The following is a 25,357-nucleotide window of genomic DNA, read 5'->3' on the forward strand; positions in this document are numbered from 1 at the left end:
GCCATAATATGATTTTCGGCTTATAACGTTGGTTTCCACGAAATAAGATCTATTTTTCGTCAAAATTGTACTGGAAATATTTTGTCACAGGTCTGTCCTTGGACTTTGGCAATTTTTTCCCTTGTACTCTACTATGTTCCGTCTATTTGGAACCCAAGAGCATGAAGAAAAGCGTGTTGCGGGTCGAGATATGATTTTCGGTTAATAACGTTGGTTTCCACGAAAAACAACAAATTTCTCGTCAACATTGTACAGAAAATATTCCGTCACAGATCTGTCCATGGGTTTGGGCGATTTTTTTTCTTCTACTCTAATATGCTATGCTTATTGGGAACCCAAGAGAACGGTAGAAAGCGGGTTGAGGGCCGAGATACGATTTTCGGCTTATAACGTTGGTTTCCACGAAAAAGGACCTATTTTTCGTCAAAATTTTACTGAAAATATTTCGGCACGGGTTTGTTCTTGGACTTCGGTGATTTTTCCCCGTGTCTCCTAATATGTTTTGTCTATTAGGAACCCAAGAGCACGGTGGAAAGTGGGTTGGAGGCCGAGATATGATTTTCGGCTTATAACGTTGGTTTCCCCGAAAAAAGACCGATTTTTCGTCAAAATTATACTGGAAATATTTCGGCACTGGTTTGTTCTTGCACGTCTGTAATATTCCCCCTTATTTTCTAATATGTTTTGTGTATTAGGAATCCAAGAGTGTGAAGAAATGCGTTTCGTGGGCTGTAATATGATTTTCGGCTTATAACGTTGGTTTCCGTGAAAAAAGATCTATTTTTCGTCAAAATTGTACTGGAAATATTTCGTTACAGATCTATTCTTGGACTTTGGCGATTTTTCCCCTTGTCTTCTAATATGTTTTGTCCATTGGGAACTCAAGAGCATGTAGCAATGCGTGTTCGGGCTGAGATATGATTTCCGGCTTATAACGTTAGAAAAAAGAAAGGAAAAGAGGAAAGACAGATCAAATTCAAGACACAACAAATCCAACAGAATTGGCCAATTTTAAATTTCGCTTTTGCATTCTGAATCTAGACGTTTTCGTGTCATCCAAAACATGCCCCTGATGAAATATATTTCCAAAGTTTGCAAGTGGCCGCTGAGATCCAATTATCTACAGTTTGATAGTTGCAGATAAAAGGCACCCGGAAACATTTATTATGTCAGAACTCAAAGAAGCAAAAAAACTGAGCGTACTTAATTCAACAGAACAACGGAAATCAAAGACGTTTAAGGTACCTGCATTGGTTGTGGAGGAAACCAATTTCATTTCAGGATAATTTAGAAATAAATTTAGAAATTCAGAAATTTAGCATGGAATTTAGAAAAAGGAAAATTAAGTTAAATAGTAAAGATGAAAACTTTTGTGATGAATTTTTGAAATTACATGTTACGGTTGGAGTAAAAAATTAAAATGATTGGCACACATGCTGCGACACAAAAATATCAAAATTTGAAGGTATTCGCTCCATACCGCAGTAATAAAAACTTCAATACTATTTGAAAAGAAACACTTTAAAACTTGCTGAATCAAGTTCCATTACATGTTACCATAATTAAAGATAGGAAGTGATACTTAGCATATATATTTATCCACAGAAATTTTAAAGTTCGCAGCTATCTGCTGCAATTCAATGTATCTGCGCAATGAGTTTCGAAAACAGCCAAACAAACCCAAACAAACCCAAAACAGCAATTTCAAATCATTTTCATTCAATTTCAAATCAAATTTCAAAGCATTAATGAGCAACTGAAGACTTTTCTAATGAATTTTTCACTTCATATTTATGTTGCAGTGAGAGTCAAAAAGTAAAATGAATGGCAAAGTATATAAATTTTATAGTTTGCAGATTTTTGCTGTATTTCAATGATCCAAATCTATATAGTATTATAGTGAAAAGTTGTTCAAAGTCATGATGTTACATTAAAATGACATAGCGCACATAACATCCAGAAATTCTGTAGGTTTCCATGATGTTGGCAGGCATTATACTCAATCGCATCCAAAACTGAGCAACTGTAGACATATCGTAATGAATGTTTTCACCAATAATTCCATGTTCGCAGTTTGCGGAATAGGAATACTCAACATACACGTTATTTCATAAGTATTGTTGTCAAAATTTGTGTTTGCCTACCGCATTCCGAAGATTCAACTTTTCATACTATCAGCAAAAAAAACATCCAAAGACTTTTTGGAACAAGTTTCGAAATTTATTACTCGACAGGCCAGGTGGAAAAAGTATAACTACACTTATATCAACACCAGAAACTGTTTTGAGAATCTGATATACAAAATGTGCGAATAATGATCATAGTCGGAAATCACTTGAATCAGGTTACCACAATCAGCATGAAGAAATAGTAGAAAATTAAAGGACACATATTAGGCAACCAATTAATATAATATGTATCGATCCGCTGCAAACCGATGGACTCAAAACAAGGATCGGAAAGAGCAGAGCCAGACTCAATAGGAAGCAAAATATGGGAATATTCAAAAATAATGATGACACAAGAAATAAATTAGAAAACATTTATTCGATTCGAGTTTCTCACATTATACACTAACAATTCCGTGTGTTGTTGATTTATTAATTATCAACCATGATATTTCAGATCGCAAAAACAAAATTTGACGTTATAAGTTGACGAACATTTTTTCTTACAACTTCCAGACCTATTTTTGATAAACTGATTTGCCTTATTTATATTATTCACTAACTATGCGAACGTTTGTTACATATGTCCCGCACTTCGTAACGTCAAACCCCGGCCGGTTCGTTACCACACAGCTATCAAAGGGAACTCGTATATAAGACCTACATTATTACATATGATATGTTATTACGCAACTGATGATATATTTACACTGAACAATATTCCGCGCACTTTGGTTTAATTGAAAGATTATCTCAGTTGACACTTATTTCCAATCGAACGAAATAATGAAATCTTGAAAAGTTTCGTTGACATATACATCGCGCATTTTTTTATATTTTTTATTTGCACACACAGAGTCTACATTTACGCGGCCGCTTTTATACCGGTTTAGTATACCACAAGTTTTAACAAAATAAATATTAACCACTTTTCACTAACCATTTTCATTTATTAATTAGAGTCTGCACACAACAGCACTTTGGGGATTATAACCTCACCTGTCAAAATGACGTTCAGTATGAAAACAAGTTTCAGGTGGTTTCGGATGTGCGTATCGATGTATTGATATCATATAACCTATTTACAAATGATATAAATGATAAACTTATTTTCAGTCAAACGAATTAATGAAATCTTAAAAAGTTTCGTCGACATGCACCGCGTATTTTTTTATTTTATTCTTTTTTACACACGACAGATCACAGACTACATTTACGCGACTTCTTTTATACCGGTTTACTTTAGCATTCCACAGGTTTTAGTACTATGCACTTCGTTAGATGACGAAAGTTTTTTTTTATTTATCCCACACGCATTCCATAATGTCAAAACTCCGTTTGTTTATACGATGATCGAAAACTGACACATGGTTTTTATATATATATATAATATAATATTCACGGAGTCTGAGCGCGGTCGGGGTAAGGCTCAAAAGTTAGAAGGCCTAAAATGGCGAACAGGCATTCTGTATAACGCATATATAGATATACAGAATGCCTGTTCGCTATTTTAGGCCTTCTAACACTTGAGCCTCACCCGCGGTCGGCCTAGCAGCTGGAGGAGCCGACATCGTTGAGCCAATCAGAATGCGTAGAGGCAACAACTCTACTACCACTAACTACGTCAACACGCGTATACGTATACGTCGAACTCGTGATGTGTCAGTAACTTTTGCATAATCTTGAGCCCGTGCAAAGTTTTTTCTCAGCAATTACGCCACCGATCGTGTTGATTTTGGGCGCAATCTAAAGAGAATTTCTTAATTAGCCGAAAGTTCGATTTTCAAAGCCTCAGATGACTCATAACTTCGGTAATTCAAAAAAATCACTTGCCAATTTTACCCCCACCACGGCGAATCGTTTTATTCAGAGAAAGTATACTCGGCGAGAGCCTCGGGCCAGCAGACGACAGGGCTGTCAATGTACTTGTCCCGAGACTCTACCGAGTCTCTTGATGTCGTCTCCGAACGTTCATAAACATGAAAATTTGTGATCGCCGATACACTTTTGTGCGAATCGATGGAAATTAACAAGATTCACTGACATTTCGTTCTGAATCGCTTTTCGATGTGCGAATCGAGATAATACATTACAATCGAGTGATGTCGTTTCCGAACGTTCATAAACGTGAAAATTGGAGATCACCGATACACTTTTGTGTGAATCGATACATTTTATCAACATTCACGGACATTTCGAACAGAACAGCTTTCCGACGTGCGATTCGAGATCATAACCTACAATCGACAGATGTCGTTTCCGTACGTTCATAAACATGAAAATTTGTGATCACCGATACACTTTTGTGCGAAACGATACAAATTAACAAGGTTCACTGACATTTCGTTCTGAATAGCTTTCCGATGTGCGAATCGAGATAATACATTACAATCGAGTGATGTCGTTTCCGAACGTTCATGAACATGAAAATTGGTGATCACCTGTTACGTCCTAGGGTCTCCACCATCGTGTTGGCTGGTATGTATCTGTAACATAAAGAAAATATATTTAAAATTGCCGCTTAAAAAAATAAAATTTATTATTCGAAATAATAGTGACCAACATAGAAAGGCGAAAATAACTTTTAAGGAGCGCTATAGTTCAGTAAACGCTATAGTATGTAGACTAGCGAGCCCCGCGCGCAACTGACCTGCCTCACGGAGCCCGAGCGCCCGATGAGTCATCACTCAGCGCTCTCGAAATTTCAATTTTCATTAACTAACAATAATCGACTTAGAGCATTTTTAACAATTGGAACGTGTTTCTTACGAAAAGGGCTTTATTTTGATACCTCACACGGGTACCTCTCAATCATTTTTACCAAATATCAAAAGTTAACAATTTCAAATTTCATTAACTAACAATTTTACAGTTATCTAAATTTTAACGCTACGAGCGTGTTCTAGATCAAAATCCCTTTCAAATGAATACTCGCACGACCATTTTGCAATAATTCCTCTGTGAGTTATCAATTCGCGGAAAAACCGCGAATAACCGCGAATTACCGCGAATCGTCCAAAAACGTCGAAAATCAAGTTCCAAACGATTAGATTCAATAGCAAAGACCATAATAAGTAACTTGGGTGCTTTTTACAATTTTTCCGAAACATAAAAATTTAACAATATTTAATTTCATTAATTAACAATTATGTGGATAAATTATCTCTGTTACTCTCAAACGATAGGGAACTCAATGCCCTTTAAAATGATTACAAACTCGACCACTTTACACAAATATTTCACCGATATATCAATTCGCGGGTTAACCGCGAAAAACCGCGGAAAACCGCGGATCACCCAAAATACATCAAAAACTCAGGAAATCAATGGGATTTCATAGCAAAGCGATATAGGACACAGTTCAAAAGCGATCGACACATTTTTAAGCATATAAACAATAATTGTTAATAAATAAACAAATTCCGCTACAAATAAATTATCGTTATTTTCAATCAAGGAATACAAATATATGTGTATGGGGAACAGAACCGCTTATTTCGCTATTTCTATCGAGGTATATGTGTATATAAGGTTTATACATAAGTTAAAGTATATATAGATATGTGAGGACATGTATGTACATAGACTCGCTAAAACGCTTCTTATATAATGCTTAGGCTACGAAATAAATTCACATAGGCGAATCTCTGGAACACTTATTTACAAAAACTGCAAATGCATTTCCGGTCTGAAAGTATATTTTTACACAAATAAAATAATAATAACTCACCCACTCGCAGAGGATAAATCTCGTATTGATTATTGTCATCAGAAAATCCGCGAGGTGAAACCCGATATCTTCATCCGGCGTAGCGCGACAGTACAGCCTATCAAAAGAATTAATTACGCGAATTCACGCACAAACGAAACTAAATAATTCTTCTTTCCAAACTTACCAAAATTCATACGTCGACACTCGTCAACCCTGACCCTTCACTCGAGTCCTTTTTTTTATGACCCTTTCTTTCCAATTTTTTCGAGGGTTTTTCCCAGCGAAAGGAAAGGACTCTAGAAAAAACTTCTCAAGAGTCTCTTAGGCGAAGTCACGCACGTGCCAGATGTGACAGTCCTCGTCAAAACGCTGTACAAAAATTTCCTGAAAAACGCACAGAAAAATTAATCGTCAAATGTTAAACAATAAAAGAAAATATGTAGAAAAGCACACTTACCGATAAAACTTCGCTGCGCACCGTCCAAATCATTGTAAACACCCGTAGAGATCCTGCGAACAAAATAATATTTATAAAACAACAAAATAATTAATTAAATAAACAATAATTGTACTTACCAACCCGAAATTTACTCGCCGTTGGATCCAGAAGAACCTGAAAATAGAAAATGGCAATCAATCAATAAAATAAGCATCGATTCGTAATTAATTAATAAACAACCAATTAATTGTTATAAGAAGATATTAAATATACTTACACACCCGTTGTATCCAGAGAAAACCTAGAAACAATAATGAGATAATAATCTTACAATGAATAGTAAATAAGAATGTAAAATCAATAATTATTTAACTGAAGTTAATTAATTATTGATAAATAAAATATAACGAAATGTACTTACCTTAAAATTAAGCTGAAAATAAATGTAAAATTAATGATTAATTAAACTGGTTTTAAATAATCAATAATTACGAGTTAAACGAATTTATAAAGTATATAGAAACAGTATATAAGAGTCACGGATACTCACTTTATTTGTGTGCGCCAACCAACACCGAGACGCCCGGCCTCACCGATACTCCAACGGGACGCTGCTATTTAAGAGCGCAGGCGCGCCGCACTCATCAGTTCTCGAATCTCTCCACAGCTAGCCAGTCGAACTCCGGCCGAGAGCGAGCACGGATACTCCCGCGGAGCAGCTGAAAATCGAATAGTTTTTAATAAGTTTTTAAAGTTCTCGAATCTCTCCACAGCTAGCCAGTCGAACTCCGGCCGAGAGCGAGCACGGATACTCCCGCGGAGCAGCTGAAAATCGAATAGTTTTTAATAAGTTTTTAAAGTTCTCGAATCTCTCCACAGCTAGCCAGTCGAACTCCGGCCGAGAGCGAGCACGGATACTCCCGCAGAGCAGCTGAAAATCGAAAAGTTTTTAATAAGTTTTTAAAGTTCTTTTTCGTACAAGTTAATCGTACAAGTTTATTTTAATTTTGTAACATCGCAACTTAAAAGTTTGTAACAATACATAAGTGTAAAAAGGGTGAAAAGTGTTTAAAATAATTATTCAAATCATCCTTAAACCCTCGTTGAGTAATTTCCACCGAATCTCGCGATTAATTAACAATTTATTTCCGTTGAGTAATTTCCACCGAATCTCGCGATTAATTAACAATTTATTTCCGTTGAGTAATTTCCACCGAAACTCGCGATAATTCGAAATCATTTCTTTCGTTCGAGTATTTTTCACCGAAACTCGCGAATTATTATCATCAATTTTCTTCGAGTGATTTTTCCATTCTTTTCCTCGAGAATTAATATTTCTTAATTCGATAAAATAGAGTCTAATTATTTTTCTCGAATTATAAATCTTCACGAGTTATTTTCATCAAGATTGACTAGAGTCTCAATTTCATGTTTTACAAAAACTCGTGTTCATTACTGAACGAATTTATTAATTTCATTCTCTCTTTTATCTAACACCGTAAATTCTTTGAAACGTGGCATTATTTAATTTCATTTTCGTGCCTTAATTCAGCGATAAACCTGCGGATTCATTTCCTTTATAATCTGGCATATTTCTTTTATTCAATCTCTCAGCTGAATAATTGATTCAAGTTTTTGCATACGATTCTTTTTGTGCTAGACTCAGGCACGTTAGATCGTATTTTAAATTTCTTCATTTGTATCGTTCGGTGCTGGAGAATTTGGCACGCCGATACATATTTCTATCTCTCTCTCTCTCTCTCTCATTGTTCTGTGCTGGAGAATTTGGCACGCCAACGAGATTTCTATCTCTCTCTCTCTTTCTCATTGTTCTGTGCTGGAGAATTTGGCACGTCAACAAGATTTCTTCCTTTTTTCTATCCTTTAAACAAACTTGAATTAATTATCGAAATATAAATTTAATTATGAAATTCTCTTATTATGCCTAGACGTCGAGGAGGCGTTAAATTTCAAATCCGCCGGGCTATCGCACGTGCCTGTAATAGACCCGCTCTTAACCGTGGTAATAATAAATCGTGGGTGAAAACGTTGTGCAAAGCCACTCAACACTCACAGCTATCTGAAAACTCTGGTGTCGAATATCCGAACGATATTATTTATAATTTGGTGTTAAAATCGGGTCCGAGTAAAATTCGCGTCGTTTCCGACGTTATCGTTCGGAAGAGCATCTTCATTATCGACGCTAATTCGCCATACTCATTGGGACGGTTGGTCGGTTCATCGATCTTCACTCAACGAGAAGAATACCATCCCGATTGTGGAAACATCTCGGGGGCATCGACCGTTTCCCGACCATCAACACCAATCGACATCGAAGTAATAACAATCGATTAACTCATCCGTCGAAGAATGACTAAACGGTAAGTGAGTTTTATTTTATTTTTATTCTGAAAAGGTCATCCGGTAAATATTTCACGAGCATAGGTTTCGGTCCTGAGGGGGAAAATCTCACCTTCTCAAATACGAGATCTAAAATAAGTCTACGCGTCGTACCCCGTGTATCATTTTCCTGGGCAAATAAATTCTTCCGGTTGCCGACCATCGAGCATACTGCTGACGGTAATCCAGTCTGTATCAATCCAATCGGTCAAGTAGAGTTCCACATTTCCCGCAGTCGGTAAACTAACCAACCGCGACCAGGGCAAATCCCTGTCGTACCAAGCGGCCCGCTCTAAAAAGTTTCTCTCTTACCGTCCGTAGCCGTGAATCGTATTGTCAGTATTTCGTTAGATAATTTGTCTCTCTCTCTAAAAATCCGGGCATTAAACCACACGACGTAACACACCGATACACTTTTGTGTGAATCGACACAAATTAACCAGATTCACTGACATTTCGTTCTGAATCGCTTTCCGATGTGCGAATCGCGATCACAGCTTACAATCGAGTGTTGTTGTTTCCGAACGTTCATAAACATGAAGAACGGTGATCACCGATAGATTTTTGTGAGAATCACAACAAATCAAGAAGATTCACTGACATTTCGAACAAAATCAGATTCCCACGTGCGATTCGAGATCACAATCGAGTGATGTCGTTTCCGAACGTTCATAAACGTGAAAATTGGAGATCACCGATACACTTTTGTGTGAATCGATAAAAATTAACAAGATTCACTGAAATTTCGAACAGAACAGCTTTCCGACGTACGATTCGAGATCATAACTTACAATCGAGTGATGTCGTTTCCGAACGTTCATGAACATGAAAATTGGTGATCACCGATACACATTCGTGTAAATCGATACAATTTAACACGCACGATTCGATTTAACACGCGCAGCTTTCCAACGTGCGATTCGAGATCATACCTTAGAGTTGAGTGATGACGTTTCCGAACGTTCATAAACATTAAGAACGGTGATCACCGATACACTTTTGTGTGAATCGATACAATTTAACAACGTTCACTGACATTTCGACTAGCATCGCTTTCCGACGTGCGATTCCAGATCATTACACGTCGGAAAGCGATTCAGAACGAAATGACAGTGAACGTTGTTAATTTGTATCGATTCGCACAAAAGTGTATCGGTGATCACAAATATTCATGTTTATGAACGTTCGGAAACGACATCACTCGATTGTAGGTTATAATCTCGAATCGCACGTCGGAAAGCTGTTCTGTTCGAAATGTCAGTGAATGTTGATAAAATGTATCGATTCACACAAAAGTGTATCGGTGATCTCCAATTTTCACGTTTATGAACGTTCGGAAACGACATCACTCGATTGTAAGTTATGATCTCGGATCGCACGTCGGAAAGCTGTTCTGTTCGAAATGTCAGTGAATGTTGTTAAATTGTATAGATTCAAACAAAAGTGTATCGGTGATCAGCAATTTGCACGTTTATGAACGTTCGGAAACGACATCACTCGATTGTAAGTTATGATCTCGGATCGAAATGTCATTGAATATTGTTAATTTGTCATGAATTGAACAAAAATTTTATTGGTGATCACCAACTTCATGTTTATGAATGTTCGGAAACGTTTTCATCGCTCGATTGTCAGTTCAGATCTCAAATGGCCCTTCGGATTGCGATACTAAATGTCTGTAAAATTGTTGATATGTGACGTTTATCGGTGACCGTTTCCAATGTTTCATAAACATGAAAATAGGTAATCAGCGATAATCTTTTCTGTTAATCGTTACAAATCAACAATTTTTTCCGACATTTCTATCAGAATCGCAATCCGAGATGCGATTCGAGACCGGAACTGACAATCGAACGATGTTATTTCTGAACGTTCACAAATATGAAAATTGGTGATCACAAATAAACTTTTGTGAGAATCGTTACAAATTATCAAGATTCACTGACAATTCGAACAGAATCGGTTTCCGACGTGCGATTCGAGATCACACCTTACAATCGAGTGATGTCGTTTCCGAACGTTCATGAACATGAAAAATGGTGATCACTGATACACTTTTGTGTGAATCGATAGAAATTAACAAAATTCACTGACATTTCGTTCTGAATCGCTTTCCCGATGTGCGAATCGAGATCATAACTTACAATCGAATGATGTCGTTTCCGAACGTTCATAAACATGAAAATTGGAGATCACCGATACACTTTTGTGTGAATCGACACAAATTAATAAGATTCACTGAAATTTCGTTCTGAATCGCTTTCCGATGTGCGAATCGCGATCACACCTTACAAACAAGTGATGTCGTTTCCGAACGTTCATAAACGTGAAAATTGGTGATCACCGATACACTTTTGTATGAATCGATAGAAATTAACAAGATTCACTGACATTTTGAACAGAACAGCTTTCCGACGTGCGATTCGAGATCATAACCTACAATAGAGTGATGTCGTCTCCGAACGATCATAAACATGAAAATTTGTGATCACCGATACACTTTTGTGCGAATCGATGGAAATTAACAAGATTCACTGACATTTCGTTCTGAATCGCTTTTCGTTGTGCGAATCGAGATAATACATTACAATCGAGTGATGTCGTTTCCGAACGTTCATAAACGTGAAAATTGGAGATCACCGATACACTTTTGTGTGAATCGATACATTTTATCAACATTCACTGACATTTCGAACAGAACAGCTTTCCGACGTGCGATTCGAGATCATAACCTACAATCGACAGATGTCGTTTCCGTACGTTCATAAACATGAAAATTTGTGATCACCGATACACTTTTGTGCGAAACGATACAAATTAACAAGGTTCAATGACATTTCGTTCTGAATAGCTTTCCGATGTGCGAATCGAGATAATACATTACAATCGAGTGATGTCGTTTACGAACGTTCATAAACGTGAAAATTGGAGATCACCGATACACTTTTGTGTGAATCGATACATTTTATCAACATTCACCGACATTTCGAACAGAACAGCTTTCCGACGTGCGATTCGAGATCATAACCTACAATCGAGTAATGTCGTTTCCGAACGTTCATAGACATGAAAATTTGTGATCACCGATACACTTTTGTGCGAATCGATACAAATTAACAAGGTTCACTGACATTTCGTTCTGAATAGCTTTCCGATGTGCGAATCGAGATAATACATTACAATCGAGTGATGTCGTTTCCGAACGTTCATAAACATGAAAATTTGTGATCACCGATACACTTTTGTGCGAATCGATGGAAATTAACAAGATTCACTGACATTTCGTTCTGAATCGCTTTTCGATGTCCGAATCGAGATAATACATTACAATCGAATGATGTCGTTTCCGAACGTTCATAAACGTGAAAATTGGAGATCACCGATACACTTTTGTGTGAATCGATAAAAATTAACAAGATTCACTGAAATTTCGAACAGAACAGCTTTCCGACGTGCGATTCGAGATCATAACTTACAATCGAGTGATGTCGTTTCCGAACGTTCATGAACATGAAAATTGGTGATCACCGATACACATTCGTGTAAATCGATACAATTTAACACGCGCGATTCGATTTAACACGCGCAGCTTTCCAACGTGCGATTCGAGATCATACCTTAGAATTGAGTGATGACGTTTCCGAACGTTCATAAACATTAAGAACGGTGATCACCGATACACTTTTGTGTGAATCGATACATGTTAACAACAATCACTGACATTTCGACTAGCATCGCTTTCCGACGTGCGATTCGAGATCATTACACGTCGGAAAGCGATTCAGAACGAAATGACAGTGAACGTTGTTAATTTGTATCGATTCGCACAAAAGTGTATCGGTGATCACCAATTTTCATGTTCATGAACGTTCGGAAACGACATCACTCGATTGTAATGTATTATCTCGATTCGCACATCGAAAAGCGATTCAGAACGAAATGTCAGTGAATCTTGTTAATTTCCATCGATTCGCACAAAAGTGTATCGGTGATCACCAATTTTCATGTTCATGAACGTTCGGAAACGACATCACTCGATTGTAAGGTATGATCTCGAATCGCACGTCGGAAAGCAGTTCTGTTCGAAATGTCAGTGAATGTTATTAAATTGTATCGATTCACACAAAAGTGTATCGGTGATCACCAATTTTCACGTTTATGAACGTTCGGAAACGACATCACTCGATTGTAAGGTATGATCTCGAATCGCACGTCGGAAAGCTGTTCTGTTCGAAATGTCAGTGAATCTTGTTAATTTTTATCGATTTACACAAAAGTGTATCGGTGATCACCAATTTTCACGTTTATGAACGTTCGGAAACGACACCACTCGATTGTAAGGTGTGATCTAGAATCGCACGTGGGAATCTGATTTTGTTCGAAATGTCAGTGAATCTTCTCGATTTGTTGCGATTCTCACAAAAATCTATCGGTGATCACCGTTCTTCATGTTTATGAACGTTCGGAAACGACAACACTCGATTGTAAGCTGTGATCGCGATTCGCACGTCGGAAAGCTGTTCTGTTCGAATTGTCAGTGAATGTTGTTAAATTGTATAGATTCGCACAAAAGTATATCGGTGATCACCAATTTTCATGTTCATGAACGTTCGGAAACGACATCACTCGATTGTAAGCTGTGATCGCGATTCGCACATCGGAAAGCGATTCAGAAAGAAATGTCAGTGAATCTGGTTAATTTGTGTCGATTCACACAAAAGTGAATCGGTGATCACCAATTTTCATGTTCCTGAACGTTCGGAAACGACATCACTCGATTGTAAGGTATGATCTCGAATCGCACGTCGGAAAGCTGTTCTGTTCGAAATGTAAGTGAATGTTGTTAAATTGTATCGATTCACACAAAAGTGTATCGGTGATCACCAATTTTCACGTTTATGAACGTTCGGAAATGACATCCCTCGATTGTAAGTTATGATCTCGGATCGCACGTCGGAAAGCTGTTCTGTTCGAAATGTCAGTGAATGTTGTTAAATTGTATAGATTCAAACAAAAGTGTATCGGTGATCAGCAATTTGCACGTTTATGAACGTTCGGAAACGACATCACTCGATTGTAATTTATGATCTCGAATCGAAATGTCATTGAATATTGTTAATTTGTCAGGAATTGAACAAAAATTTTATTGGTGATCACCAACTTCATGTTTATGAATGTTCGGAAACGTTTTCATCGCTCGATTGTCAGTTCAGATCTCAAATGGCCCTTCGGATTGCGATACTAAATGTCTGTAAAATTGTTGATATGTGACGTTTATCGGTGACCGTTTCCAATGTTTCATAAACATGAAAATAGGTAATCAGCGATAATCTTTTCTGTTAATCGTTACAAATCAACAATTTTTTCCGACATTTCTATCAGAATCGCAATCCGAGATGCGATTCGAGACCGGAACTGACAATCGAACGATGTTGTTTCTGAACGTTCACAAATATGAAAATTGGTGATCACAAATAAACTTTTGTGAGAATCGTTACAAATTATCAAGATTCACTGACAATTCGAACAGAATCGGTTTCCGACGTGCGATTCGAGATCATACCTTACAATCGAGTGAAGTCGTTTCCGAACGTTCATGAACATGAAAAATGGTGATCACTGATACACTTTTGTGTGAATCGATAGAAATTAACAAAATTCACTGACATTTCGTTCTGAATCGCTTTCCCGATGTGCGAATCGAGATCATAAATTACAATCGAATGATGTCGTTTCCGAACGTTCATAAACATGAAAATTGGAGATCACCGATACACTTTTGTGTGAATCGACACAAATTAATAAGATTCACTGAAATTTCGTTCTGAATCGCTTTCCGATGTGCGAATCGCGATCACACCTTACAAACAAGTGATGTCGTTTCCGAACGTTCATAAACGTGAAAATTGGTGATCACCGATACACTTTTGTATGAATCGATAGAAATTAACAAGATTCACTGACATTTCGAACAGAACAGCTTTCCGACGTGCGATTCGAGATCATAACCTACAATCGAGTAATGTCGTTTCCGAACGTTCATAGACATGAAAATTTGTGATCACCGATACACTTTTGTGCGAATCGATGGAAATTAACAAGATTCACTGACATTTCGTTCTGAATCGCTTTTCGATGTGCGAATCGAGATAATACATTACAATCGAGTGATGTCGTTTCCGAACGTTCATGAACATGAAAATTGGAGATCACCGATACACTTTTGTGTGAATCGATACATTTTATCAACATTCACCGACATTTCGAACAGAACAGCTTTCCGACGTGCGATTCGAGATCATAACGTACAATCGAGTAATGTCGTTTCCGAACGTTCATAGACATGAAAATTTGTGATCACCGATACACTTTTGTGCGAATCGATACAAATTAACAAGGTTCACTGACATTTCGTTCTGAATAGCTTTCCGATGTGCGAATCGAGATAATACATTACAATCGAGTGATGTCGTTCCCGAACGTTCATAAACATGAAAATTTGTGATCACCGATACACTTTTGTGCGAATCGATGGAAATTAACAAGATTCACTGACATTTCGTTCTGAATCGCTTTTCGATGTGCGAATCGAGATAATACATTACAATCGAATGATGTCGTTTCCGAACGTTCATAAACGTGAAAATTGGAGATCACCGATACACTTTTGTGTGAATCGATAAAAATTAACAAGATTCACTGAAATTTCGAACAGAACAGCTTTCCGACGTGCGATTCGAGATCATAACTTACAATCGAGTGATGTCGTTTCCGAACGTTCATGAACATGAAAATTGGTGATCACCGATACACATTCGTGTAAATCGATACAATTTAACACGCGCGATTCGATTTAACACGCGCAGCTTTCCAACGTGCGATTCGAGATCATACCTGAGAATTGAGTGATGACGTTTCCGAACGTTCATAAACATTAAGAACGGTGATCACCGATACACTTTTGTGTGAATCGATACATGTTAACAACAATCACTGACATTTCGACTAGCATCGCTTTCCGACGTGCGATTCGAAACCGGAACTGACAATCGAACGATGTTGTTTCTGAACGTTCACAAATATGAAAATTGTTGATCACAAATAAACTTTTGTGAGAATCGTTACAAATTATCAAGATTCACTGACAATTCGAACAGAATCGGTTTCCGATGTGCAATTCGAGATCATACCTTACAATCGAGTGATGTCGTTTACGAACGTTCATGAACATGAAAATTGGTGATCACTGATACACTTTTGTGTGAATCGATAGAAGTTAACAAAATTCACTGACATTTCGTTCTGAATCGCTTTCCCGATGTGCGAATCGAGATCATAACTTACAATCGAATGATGTCGTTTCCGAACGTTCATAAACATGAAAATTGGAGATCACCGATACACTTTTGTGTGAATCGACACAAATTAATAAGATTCACTGAAATTTCGTTCTGAATCGCTTTCCGATGTGCGAATCGCGATCACACCTTACAAACAAGTGATGTCGTTTCCGCACGTTCATAAACGTGAAAATTGGTGATCACCGATAAACTTTTGTATGAATCGATAGAAATTAACAAGATTCACTGACATTTTGAACAGAACAGCTTTCCGACGTGCGATTCGAGATCATAACCTACAATAGAGTGATGTCGTCTCCGAACGTTCATAAACATGAAAATTTGTGATCACCGATACACTTTTGTGCGAATGGATGGAAATTAACAAGATTCACTGACATTTCGTTCTGAATCGCTTTTCGATGTGCGAATCGAGATAATACATTACAATCGAGTGATGTCGTTTCCGAACGTTCATAAACGTGAAAATTGGAGATCACCGATACATTTTTGTGTGAATCGATACATTTTATCAACATTCACTGACATTTCGAACAGAACAGCTTTCCGACGTGCGATTCGAGATCATAACCTACAATCGAGTAATGTCGTTTCCGAACGTTCATAGACATGAAAATTTGTGATCACCGATACACTTTTGTGCGAATCGATACAAATTAACAAGGTTCACTGACATTTCGTTCTGAATAGCTTTCCGATGTGCGAATCGAGATAATACATTACAATCGAGTGATGTCGTTTCCGAACGTTCATAAACATGAAAATTTGTGATCATCGATACACTTTTGTGCGAATTGATGGAAATTAACAAGATTCACTGACATTTCGTTCTGAATCGCTTTTCGATGTGCGAATCGAGATAATACATTACAATCGAATGATGTCGTTTCCGAACGTTCATAAACGTGAAAATTGGAGATCACCGATACACTTTTGTGTGAATCGATAAAAATTAACAAGATTCACTGAAATTTCGAACAGAACAGCTTTCCGACGTGCGATTCGAGATCATAACTTACAATCGAGTGATGTCGTTTCCGAACGTTCATGAACATGAAAATTGGTGATCACCGATACACATTCGTGTAAATCGATACAATTTAACACGCGCCATTCGATTTAACACGCGCAGCTTTCCAACGTGCGATTCGAGATCATACCTTAGAATTGAGTGATGACGTTTCCGAACGTTCATAAACATTAAGAACGGTGATCACCGATACACTTTTGTGTGAATCGATACAATTTAACAACATTCACTGACATTTCGACTAGCATCGCTTTCCGACGTGCGATTCGAGATCATTACACGTCGGAAAGCGATTCAGAACGAAATGACAGTGAACGTTGTTAATTTCCATCGATTCGCACAAAAGTGTATCGGTGATCACCAATTTTCATGTTCATGAACGTTCGGAAACGACATTACTCGATTGTAAGGTATGATCTCGAATCGCACGTCGGAAAGCAGTTCTGTTCGAAATGTCAGTGAATGTTGTTAAATTGTATCGATTCACACAAAAGTGTATCGGTGATCACCAATTTTCACGTTTATGAAAGTAGATATACAACACGGGTTCTGGATATTCTGCTGAGTCATTGTCACGATGACGTCATCATCTAGAACCTTCTAGAACCTTCGATGACGTCATTTCGAATGTTCCAGAATGATGACGTCATTGATGACGTCATTTCGAATGTTCCAGAATGATGACGTCATCGATGACGTCATTTAAAAAAAAATAAAAAAAAAATAAAAAAAAATAATAAAAATTTTTTAAAATGACGTCATTTCGAATGTTCCAGAATGATGACGTCATTTCGAAATGAGACGTTCTTTCCTGTTTTACCGACTGAACGAAATATTCTATGAGACGTTCTGTTCTTTTTTTCCTGTTTTACCGACTGATTGATACGACATCATTTCGAACGTTCTGGAACGATTCGAACTGGATCCAACGGAAATGACCAATCAGATGATTTCGAATATTCCAGAATTATGACGTTATTGATGATTTCATTTCAAGATCATTTCGAAAGTTCTGGAACGATGACGTCACGAAAATTCTGGATACTTTTTTGCTGAGTCATTGTCACGATGACGTCATCATTTCGAATGTTCCAGAACGATTTCCTGTTTTACCGACAGAAAATTTCGGAAAAAGGTTGGAACCGTAGATGGCGCAATTTGGATTCAACCGAAATGACCAATCAGATGACGTCATTTCGAATGTTCCAGAATGTTTTTGAGAGAAGGGGTAATGGTATAAAGAGGTTGCAAGTTCTAAGCGCAGTTAATAGAGTCATCATGATGAACGCTTCAACACCAGACGAGATAAAGCTTCTGTGTCGTCTTCCACCATACTTCTGTAGCTATGATGATGTTATATCAAAGCATTTCGGAAGTGATTCTCCTGACGGAATATATGATTTTATCCACGATATACTGGAGTTTCAACGAAATTTGGAAAAAGTGAAACAAGAAAAAGTACTTTGTGCACGATGTGATGACATACGTGGATCAATTGAGATTATATACAAACATGTTCGCAGCTTACGCCGTGAAATGGAGAATTTGAAAGAATTTGTAGAGATAATTGCTAATGAAGTAATAATGTAACAAGAATAAAAAAAACACATGAAAACTCATTGTTTTTTATTTATCCTTAAACATTTTCGAACGTTTCTAATTAAATTTTATAATTTGATCATGTAAATGCGGGTGTTTGGGACGGAAAATAATCAATTCCAAGAATTCCTTGATTTTTTTTTCATAAAAAAATTTTACATTTTATTAGATTCGATAATACACAAATTATACCAGTTTCTTAACATTGCCACTTATTGGATTATATTCAATAATTCGATCATGTAGAATCAAGCAATATGCTGCGGTTTGAGCTGGAAAAACACCTGCTGATTCAAATTCCAAACGTATATCCACTGGTCCTGATTTCAGAAACTCGTTTTGTTTCGAACAATCAATCACAATGAGTGGAGCGTATTTAATAAAATCAGCTTTGTTCAACATCGGTTCAGGCTCTTTACCATAATAGGAGGCCTGAAAGCTCGTATACATATCGTACAATAGAGCGAATTGATTATGAGCAATGTCAAGATTCAAATTTCCGTAAGGATAACATTGAGAATTTAGAAATAGTTTAACGTCTCGAAGGTTACAATGATCAAAATGACTCGCGTTTGCATTAGCAGTGCTTTTTCTCGCTGTTTGAAATCCTACTATGACATATCGAGGTTTTTCAAGCTGGGTCGATGTTTTAACGACCCACACGTTTTTTGACGTCATGGGTAGTAGTGGATACTCATACAATTCCCATGTTCGAAAACTCAGTGCTATTGGTGGATCCTTTGCAATGAAGTTGAGTAATGAAATTTTTCGTTGGTCTGAAATTTTTATGTACGGTACCACCCATTCGATTTTCAGCAATGAGATTTTGAATTGCTCAGCTGGAGGAGTCTGCACAACGGCATTGGTATCGTTATTTGATCTCGTGAGAATCAGTTCATGTTTAGCATTAATGATGATTTGATTATAATCCTCAGCAAATCCCAGTATCAATGACAATGGAATACATAGGTCAAAGTAACCATCATTATCGATTAATGTACTCTCATCGTTACTCAACCAGCCAGCATTTTCCATCACAGACATTTGTTCAGGACTCTGAGACACGTAATTCTTCATAAGTGTTGTGAGACCGACATTTTTGTTACGATCAATTTCAATAGCATTGAGTTCATAACGTATTTCTTCGAACATATGGCAGATGGCGTTGTTAACTAATTTTGTATTTTGAACAGCATTTCCATCAACTTTCGTTAGTCTACCATAAATATGTAGAAAGCTTCTACTTGGTAGGAGACACAAGTCCTGATGTTGAACGGTGATTCGAATTTCATCGTTGTTATTAAAAGTTGCCGATGCGAATGGTTGATGTGAGTGAAGTTCATAGTGCGCGATAGATTCATCAAAGATAATAGGTTTCTGTATTTCTAGAATTTTCTCCATGGTACAAAGCAAACTACAATAACACCGCAGATATGAATTTTTACTTTTCTCTTCTTCCAACTGCTCGAATTGTCAGACCCAATTTTTTCAGAAACTGAATGTTTGGACGTGTTAGATTTTTGAGAGATCTTGGGATTGGTTCTCTCGGATGTGTAACCGTCTTGAGAGATGTTCGATGACTGATTGGTTCTCGACATCTTGATTCACTCTTATAGTTTCGTACAACTCTTGTATCAAAAACTATTCCCATTATGCTGATTTTACATGTAATCGTATTGTTATAATTTCTCCTCGAAAATTTACCAATTGACCGTCTTGATCCACAAGTTTAAGTTGTAGATGATCTATTGACTGTACGGCTATTGGAAGATAAATGACGTGTGACGGTACTTCAACGATCTTATATCCCGGTGGAACGACTGGGAAAAATTCATGGATCGTATGTACTCGTTGTGCATTGATATATGCACCCGTGCTAATGTTGCACTCGACTCGTAGCGAATTAATTTTGAGAATCGTTACCGGTAACTCTGATTTGTGTATTTTATTGGCTTCTAGTCTGCGCGGGGTGAAGCCTAGCAGACGCCCAATCGAATCATTGGGTATAAAATTGATTTGTTGATTGCACTTGATCTCGCTGCACAGAGTATTGTTGTTCGGTCTTAGACTAATGGAGATATTCTTATCTGAAAGTGTACTTTGTAAGTAACGCTCAATGTCCTCAATTTCATAGCTCCCAGTGGGTATTGTGATGACTTCCTGCCCTACATAAAATTTGTTATTCCCCACATCGATATTGGGAATTGAGTTAAATGTGAGCAGTTCTACGAGCCCGAGAGTGTAGTTCTTGAATGGTGATAGTTCAATAGGTGGGAAATAGTGAGCCTCTAGAATAGAGCTCGTTCCCGAGAGAGTCAATGTGAAAGAATCACTCATGATAGTTGACGTTTAACTGGTACTTCACGTATTGTGAGATACTTTTTATAGTTCATTATTAAGAAATTTAAGACACAGGTGACCACACACCACTGTATCATAATCTTGATAATTTTTATAATTGTATTTGACAATGCTACCAACACCGAGATATTTCATGAGATCTTGCGGTGGTTGAAGATTTCCAAAGCTATCAAAGTAAACGACGTTATGATTGATTTTTTTGTATGCAACCCAGTGTGTGCCAGGACCATACTTATCATCCAAATTGACAACGGCAGATTCGTACTTTCGTGGTCCATTCCGTGGTAACGCGTTTCTCATATAAACTCCACGGAAATGTGGAATTTTCATAGCTTTGGCATATTTTGTGATATCTGTATCGGTGAGTGCTCGGTGTGGTAGCCTTATAGGTTTTTTGTTGGGTAGGGTTTCAGATGCAATCCCAGACCTTTTTTGTAGGGTTTCAGGTAGAGTCCTTTACCCAAAGCAATAGATTCCATAGTCTCATTGTGTCGTCTACTTTCTTCCAATTGACGTTTCGCAGCTCGCGCATCATTTATGGCTTTTGTTATACCCGCTGCACCCCCCGCAAGAGCCCCTGTTGCACTTAGCCCAGCAAACAGTGGTATGAGAAATGGTAGCAAACCCCCAATTTTCTCGGGTACTCGTAGGATCCGAGGTGATTGAAATTTGTTCTTTCCACCCGCTTTTTTCACAACATCACGAGCACTTTTTAGTGCCGTTCTGATAGGATCAACCGTTCCAGGACGTATTGACATTTTAGCTGCATCAACGATCCGTTTGAACGCTATCTTTTTCTTATTAGGTTTCACTTGCATCCTCTTTGCACCTGAACTGAATGTCCGCCCCTTCACACCCAGACCGAGTTTGGTTTTAGCCTTCATGATATTCGCAACGCCCAAAGCTGCAGCTTTTTCACCGAAATTTGCGTCTTTTGCAAAAACACGCTGCCAAGCTTTGTCGTGGAGTACTCTGTCCGCTGCGTGTCGAGCGTCGATGTTTTCTCGATTTTTCGAATACGCAATGTCGTGCTCTTTGCAAGCCGCGTCGAGCGCATTAATTCCCGGATCACCTCGTTCAAGTCTCTGTTTCAGTTTAGTACCAGGACCACAATATTGATAGCCAGGTAAATGTAGTTCAACCGGAAGTTTATTGATGAGATCGTTGATAAGTCCTTTTCCACGTTTCTTCCGACGCTCGATCATTACTGAGGAGATACCGTTTTTAGACATCCTATTTATACTTTTTTTTCTCATCACCTACTGCACCATATTTTCCAGGCTGAACGCTTCCTGAAAATGGCTCACTGCCTGTTATTGTTTTAGCTTCCCAGTCAGATTTCTTAGTTCCACGATAAAATTGATCTTTCAAGTATTCCTTCATGCTCTGAGTTATGGGATTTTTATCTCGATTATCCATTTTCGTGTGTATGTATCGAAAGTTCGATGACAACTGAGAAATGTCTTTATAAGCGACGTACTTATACCTATTTCTCTCAGTCATGATCATGATGAGGTTTAATAATCAACCAATCAAATTATCTATAAAGAATTTTGATGAGTTCGTGCAACATGATGCTAAGAATAAACGTCATGGGGAGCTGTTACCAAGTAGTATACGTGCAGTATTTTGTGGTCCATCGAATTGTGGCAAGACCAACGCGCTTCTCACCCTCATTACACATCCCAACGGTTTGAGATTTGAGAATGTGTATGTGTATTCAAAGTCTTTGAATCAGCCAAAGTACATATTTCTCAAACGCTTACTCGAATCTGTGCAAGGAGTGAAATATTTTCCCTTCACCGATCACGAGCTAGTAATCAAACCGGAAGAAGCTCAACCAAATTCCCTCATGATTTTCGATGATATCGCTTGTGAAAAACAGGACAATGTGAGAGCATTTTTCTGCATGGGACGACACAAAGACGTAGACTGCTTTTACCTCTGCCAAACGTATGCACGTATCCCAAAACATCTCGTTCGTGATAATATCAATTTACTGGTTATTTTTAAGCAAGATGAAATGAATTTGAAACATATATACGATGATCACGTAAATACCGACATGTCTTACAAACAATTTAAAAGTTTATGTTCAAAGTGCTGGAATGATAATAAATATGGGTTCGTGGTAATAGACAAGGATAGTGAATTGAACAAGGGTCGTTACAGGAGAGGATTCGATTGCTTTATATATTTATAATTTCAAACTTTATCGCACAGTTGAAATGCAACCTTAAAAGTGTGAATATGCACAGAGCCGAGCTGAATAAGGAAAAAAACATTTTACGCCGAATTGCCAGCGCGAGCGATGCGATTCGACGAAAACACAAAATGTTGAAATTGGGGAAAATGACGGCTGAGAAAGCCATGAGTGAAATTTTCAAACCCGTAATGAATCCTTTGGAGAAGTTGGTTGATCAGTCAGTAAAACAGGAATCAGCTATCAAGAAAGAACCGAATGAGGAGTCTTCCGTGAAAAAAGAAGATGAATTTATCGATAACGAAGATGATGAATTCGAACGTTCGTTTCAAACGGCTCACGGGGATATCTCGGAAGAGGATATTAGTTTTGAGGATGATGATGATAGTATTAAACGTGATGATTTGTCTCAAAATTACTTAAATATGTTTGACACGGTGGAAAAGAAAGAGCTGGATACATCGTATGGAGTACGAAAATTACAGGGAAATCGTTTAATGATCGGAAATTCACCAATTACGTTTGAGCGAAATATTATTCGTATCGGTGATAAGACTTTTGATCAAAGTGAGGGTTTATTGGAATTGCTGTTTAAAAAATCCCCCGATGAATCTCGAATAACGACAAACGATAGAGAAAATTATCGCAAAATTCTCAATTCGACAAACGCTTATAGAAAACATTATATTCATGATCACGCAATTCGCAATGATAATAGTAAAAAATTCAAAAATATAATTGCTCAAATGATTGATTCACCGATGAGAAAATCCTCACCAACGCGACACTCGGAACGATTGGGTAAAAGCTTACCGCGGTATAAAATTTTCAAAAGAAATAGTACCCTGGATTACGTTTATTGGGATGACCCTAATGAGCTAGTTGATAGACTGCGTCTTCTTTATGCTTCACAAGTTGCAGGCAATGCAAGTCACGTCAATGAAATAATTTCCATCATCGAGGAATTGCGTGAAGCTCAAATTATTTATTAGGTAGTACACACACTACTCGAGTTCAGTTAAATCATGAGTGTCGACGTGTTTGGACGACAATTGTCGAATAAGAGTGTTTCTCCGGGGAGCCGTGGTCCTCCTGGTAATGGATTTAAAATTACGCTCGATGGTCAATATGATATAGATAATAAGAGATTGTGTAATCTTGCTGAGCCTAAACTCGAGAATGATGCTGTTACTGTACGATTAATGCAAAATTTTGTTAAACAAGAAGTACGTCTCGTGTATACAATTACATCTTCCATGCGAAACCAGCTGGATGATCATGAAACCATGATTCGAGCTCTCGAAAACAATTTTAATGACAACTTAAACACCCAACGTATTAATCAGGATACACTAGCAGAATTGACGATGCGTAATTCTGAAATCATTGCACAATTGGAAGACAGACTGATAGCATTGGAAAAAATCCATAATATAAGCCAAAAACATCGAGTTGATGATAGCGAACTTTCAGACAAAAATAAACGAGAAACGAATCGTGAATCCGAGCATTTCGCAATTTTCAAGTAATTTTGGACCAACGCACTAGAATGAGTGAGAAGAAAAGAGTGGTGGTGGAAGAGCTTCACAGACCTGCCAGAAGAAACTATCCTCGTCGTCGTGTGGATATTCGAGGATTAGATGAAACTTGGCAGGCAGATCTCGTGGATATGACTGCGTATGCGCGATACAACAACGGTTACAAATATTTACTTACAATCATTGATATATTCTCAAAGTATGCTTGGGCGATGCCGATCAAGAGTAAGAATGGCAGAGATGTATCGAATGCTCTAGCAACTATACTTGCCGAGGGTCGCGTACCAAAAAAATTACATGTCGATCGTGGTAAAGAATTTTATAATAATGAATTCAAAGCCCTCCTACAACGTTATAATATTAAATTATACTCTACATTTAGCAATATGAAAGCATCAATATGCGAACGTTTCAATCGCACCGTGAAAAGTAAAATGTGGAAACAATTTAGTTTGCGAGGTACGTACAAATGGATAGACATTTTGGATGATCTGATTTCAAGTTACAATGACAGCAAACATCGAACAATAAAGATGAAACCTAAAG

The 25,357-nt window shown here is 37.6% G+C and overlaps 1 protein-coding gene across 1 annotated transcript; it reads right to left on the reverse strand.

Moving 5' to 3' along the window:
* Positions 1 to 18,895: 18,895 nt before the first annotated feature.
* On the reverse strand, positions 18,896 to 20,110 carry LOC122417792 (uncharacterized). Its single transcript, XM_043431589.1, has one exon. The coding sequence runs from the start codon at positions 20,108 to 20,110 to the stop codon at positions 18,896 to 18,898; it is 1,215 nt and encodes a 404-aa protein (XP_043287524.1).
* Positions 20,111 to 25,357: the final 5,247 nt, after the last annotated feature.

Source organism: Venturia canescens, chromosome 11, assembly GCF_019457755.1.
Source record: "Venturia canescens isolate UGA chromosome 11, ASM1945775v1, whole genome shotgun sequence".
Taxonomy (NCBI): Eukaryota; Metazoa; Arthropoda; class Insecta; order Hymenoptera; family Ichneumonidae; genus Venturia; species Venturia canescens.

Coding starts and splice junctions, on each gene's coding strand:
- LOC122417792 (XM_043431589.1), bottom strand. CDS start 20,110: ATGGAGAAAATTCTAGAAATACAGAAACCTATTATCTTTGATGAATCT.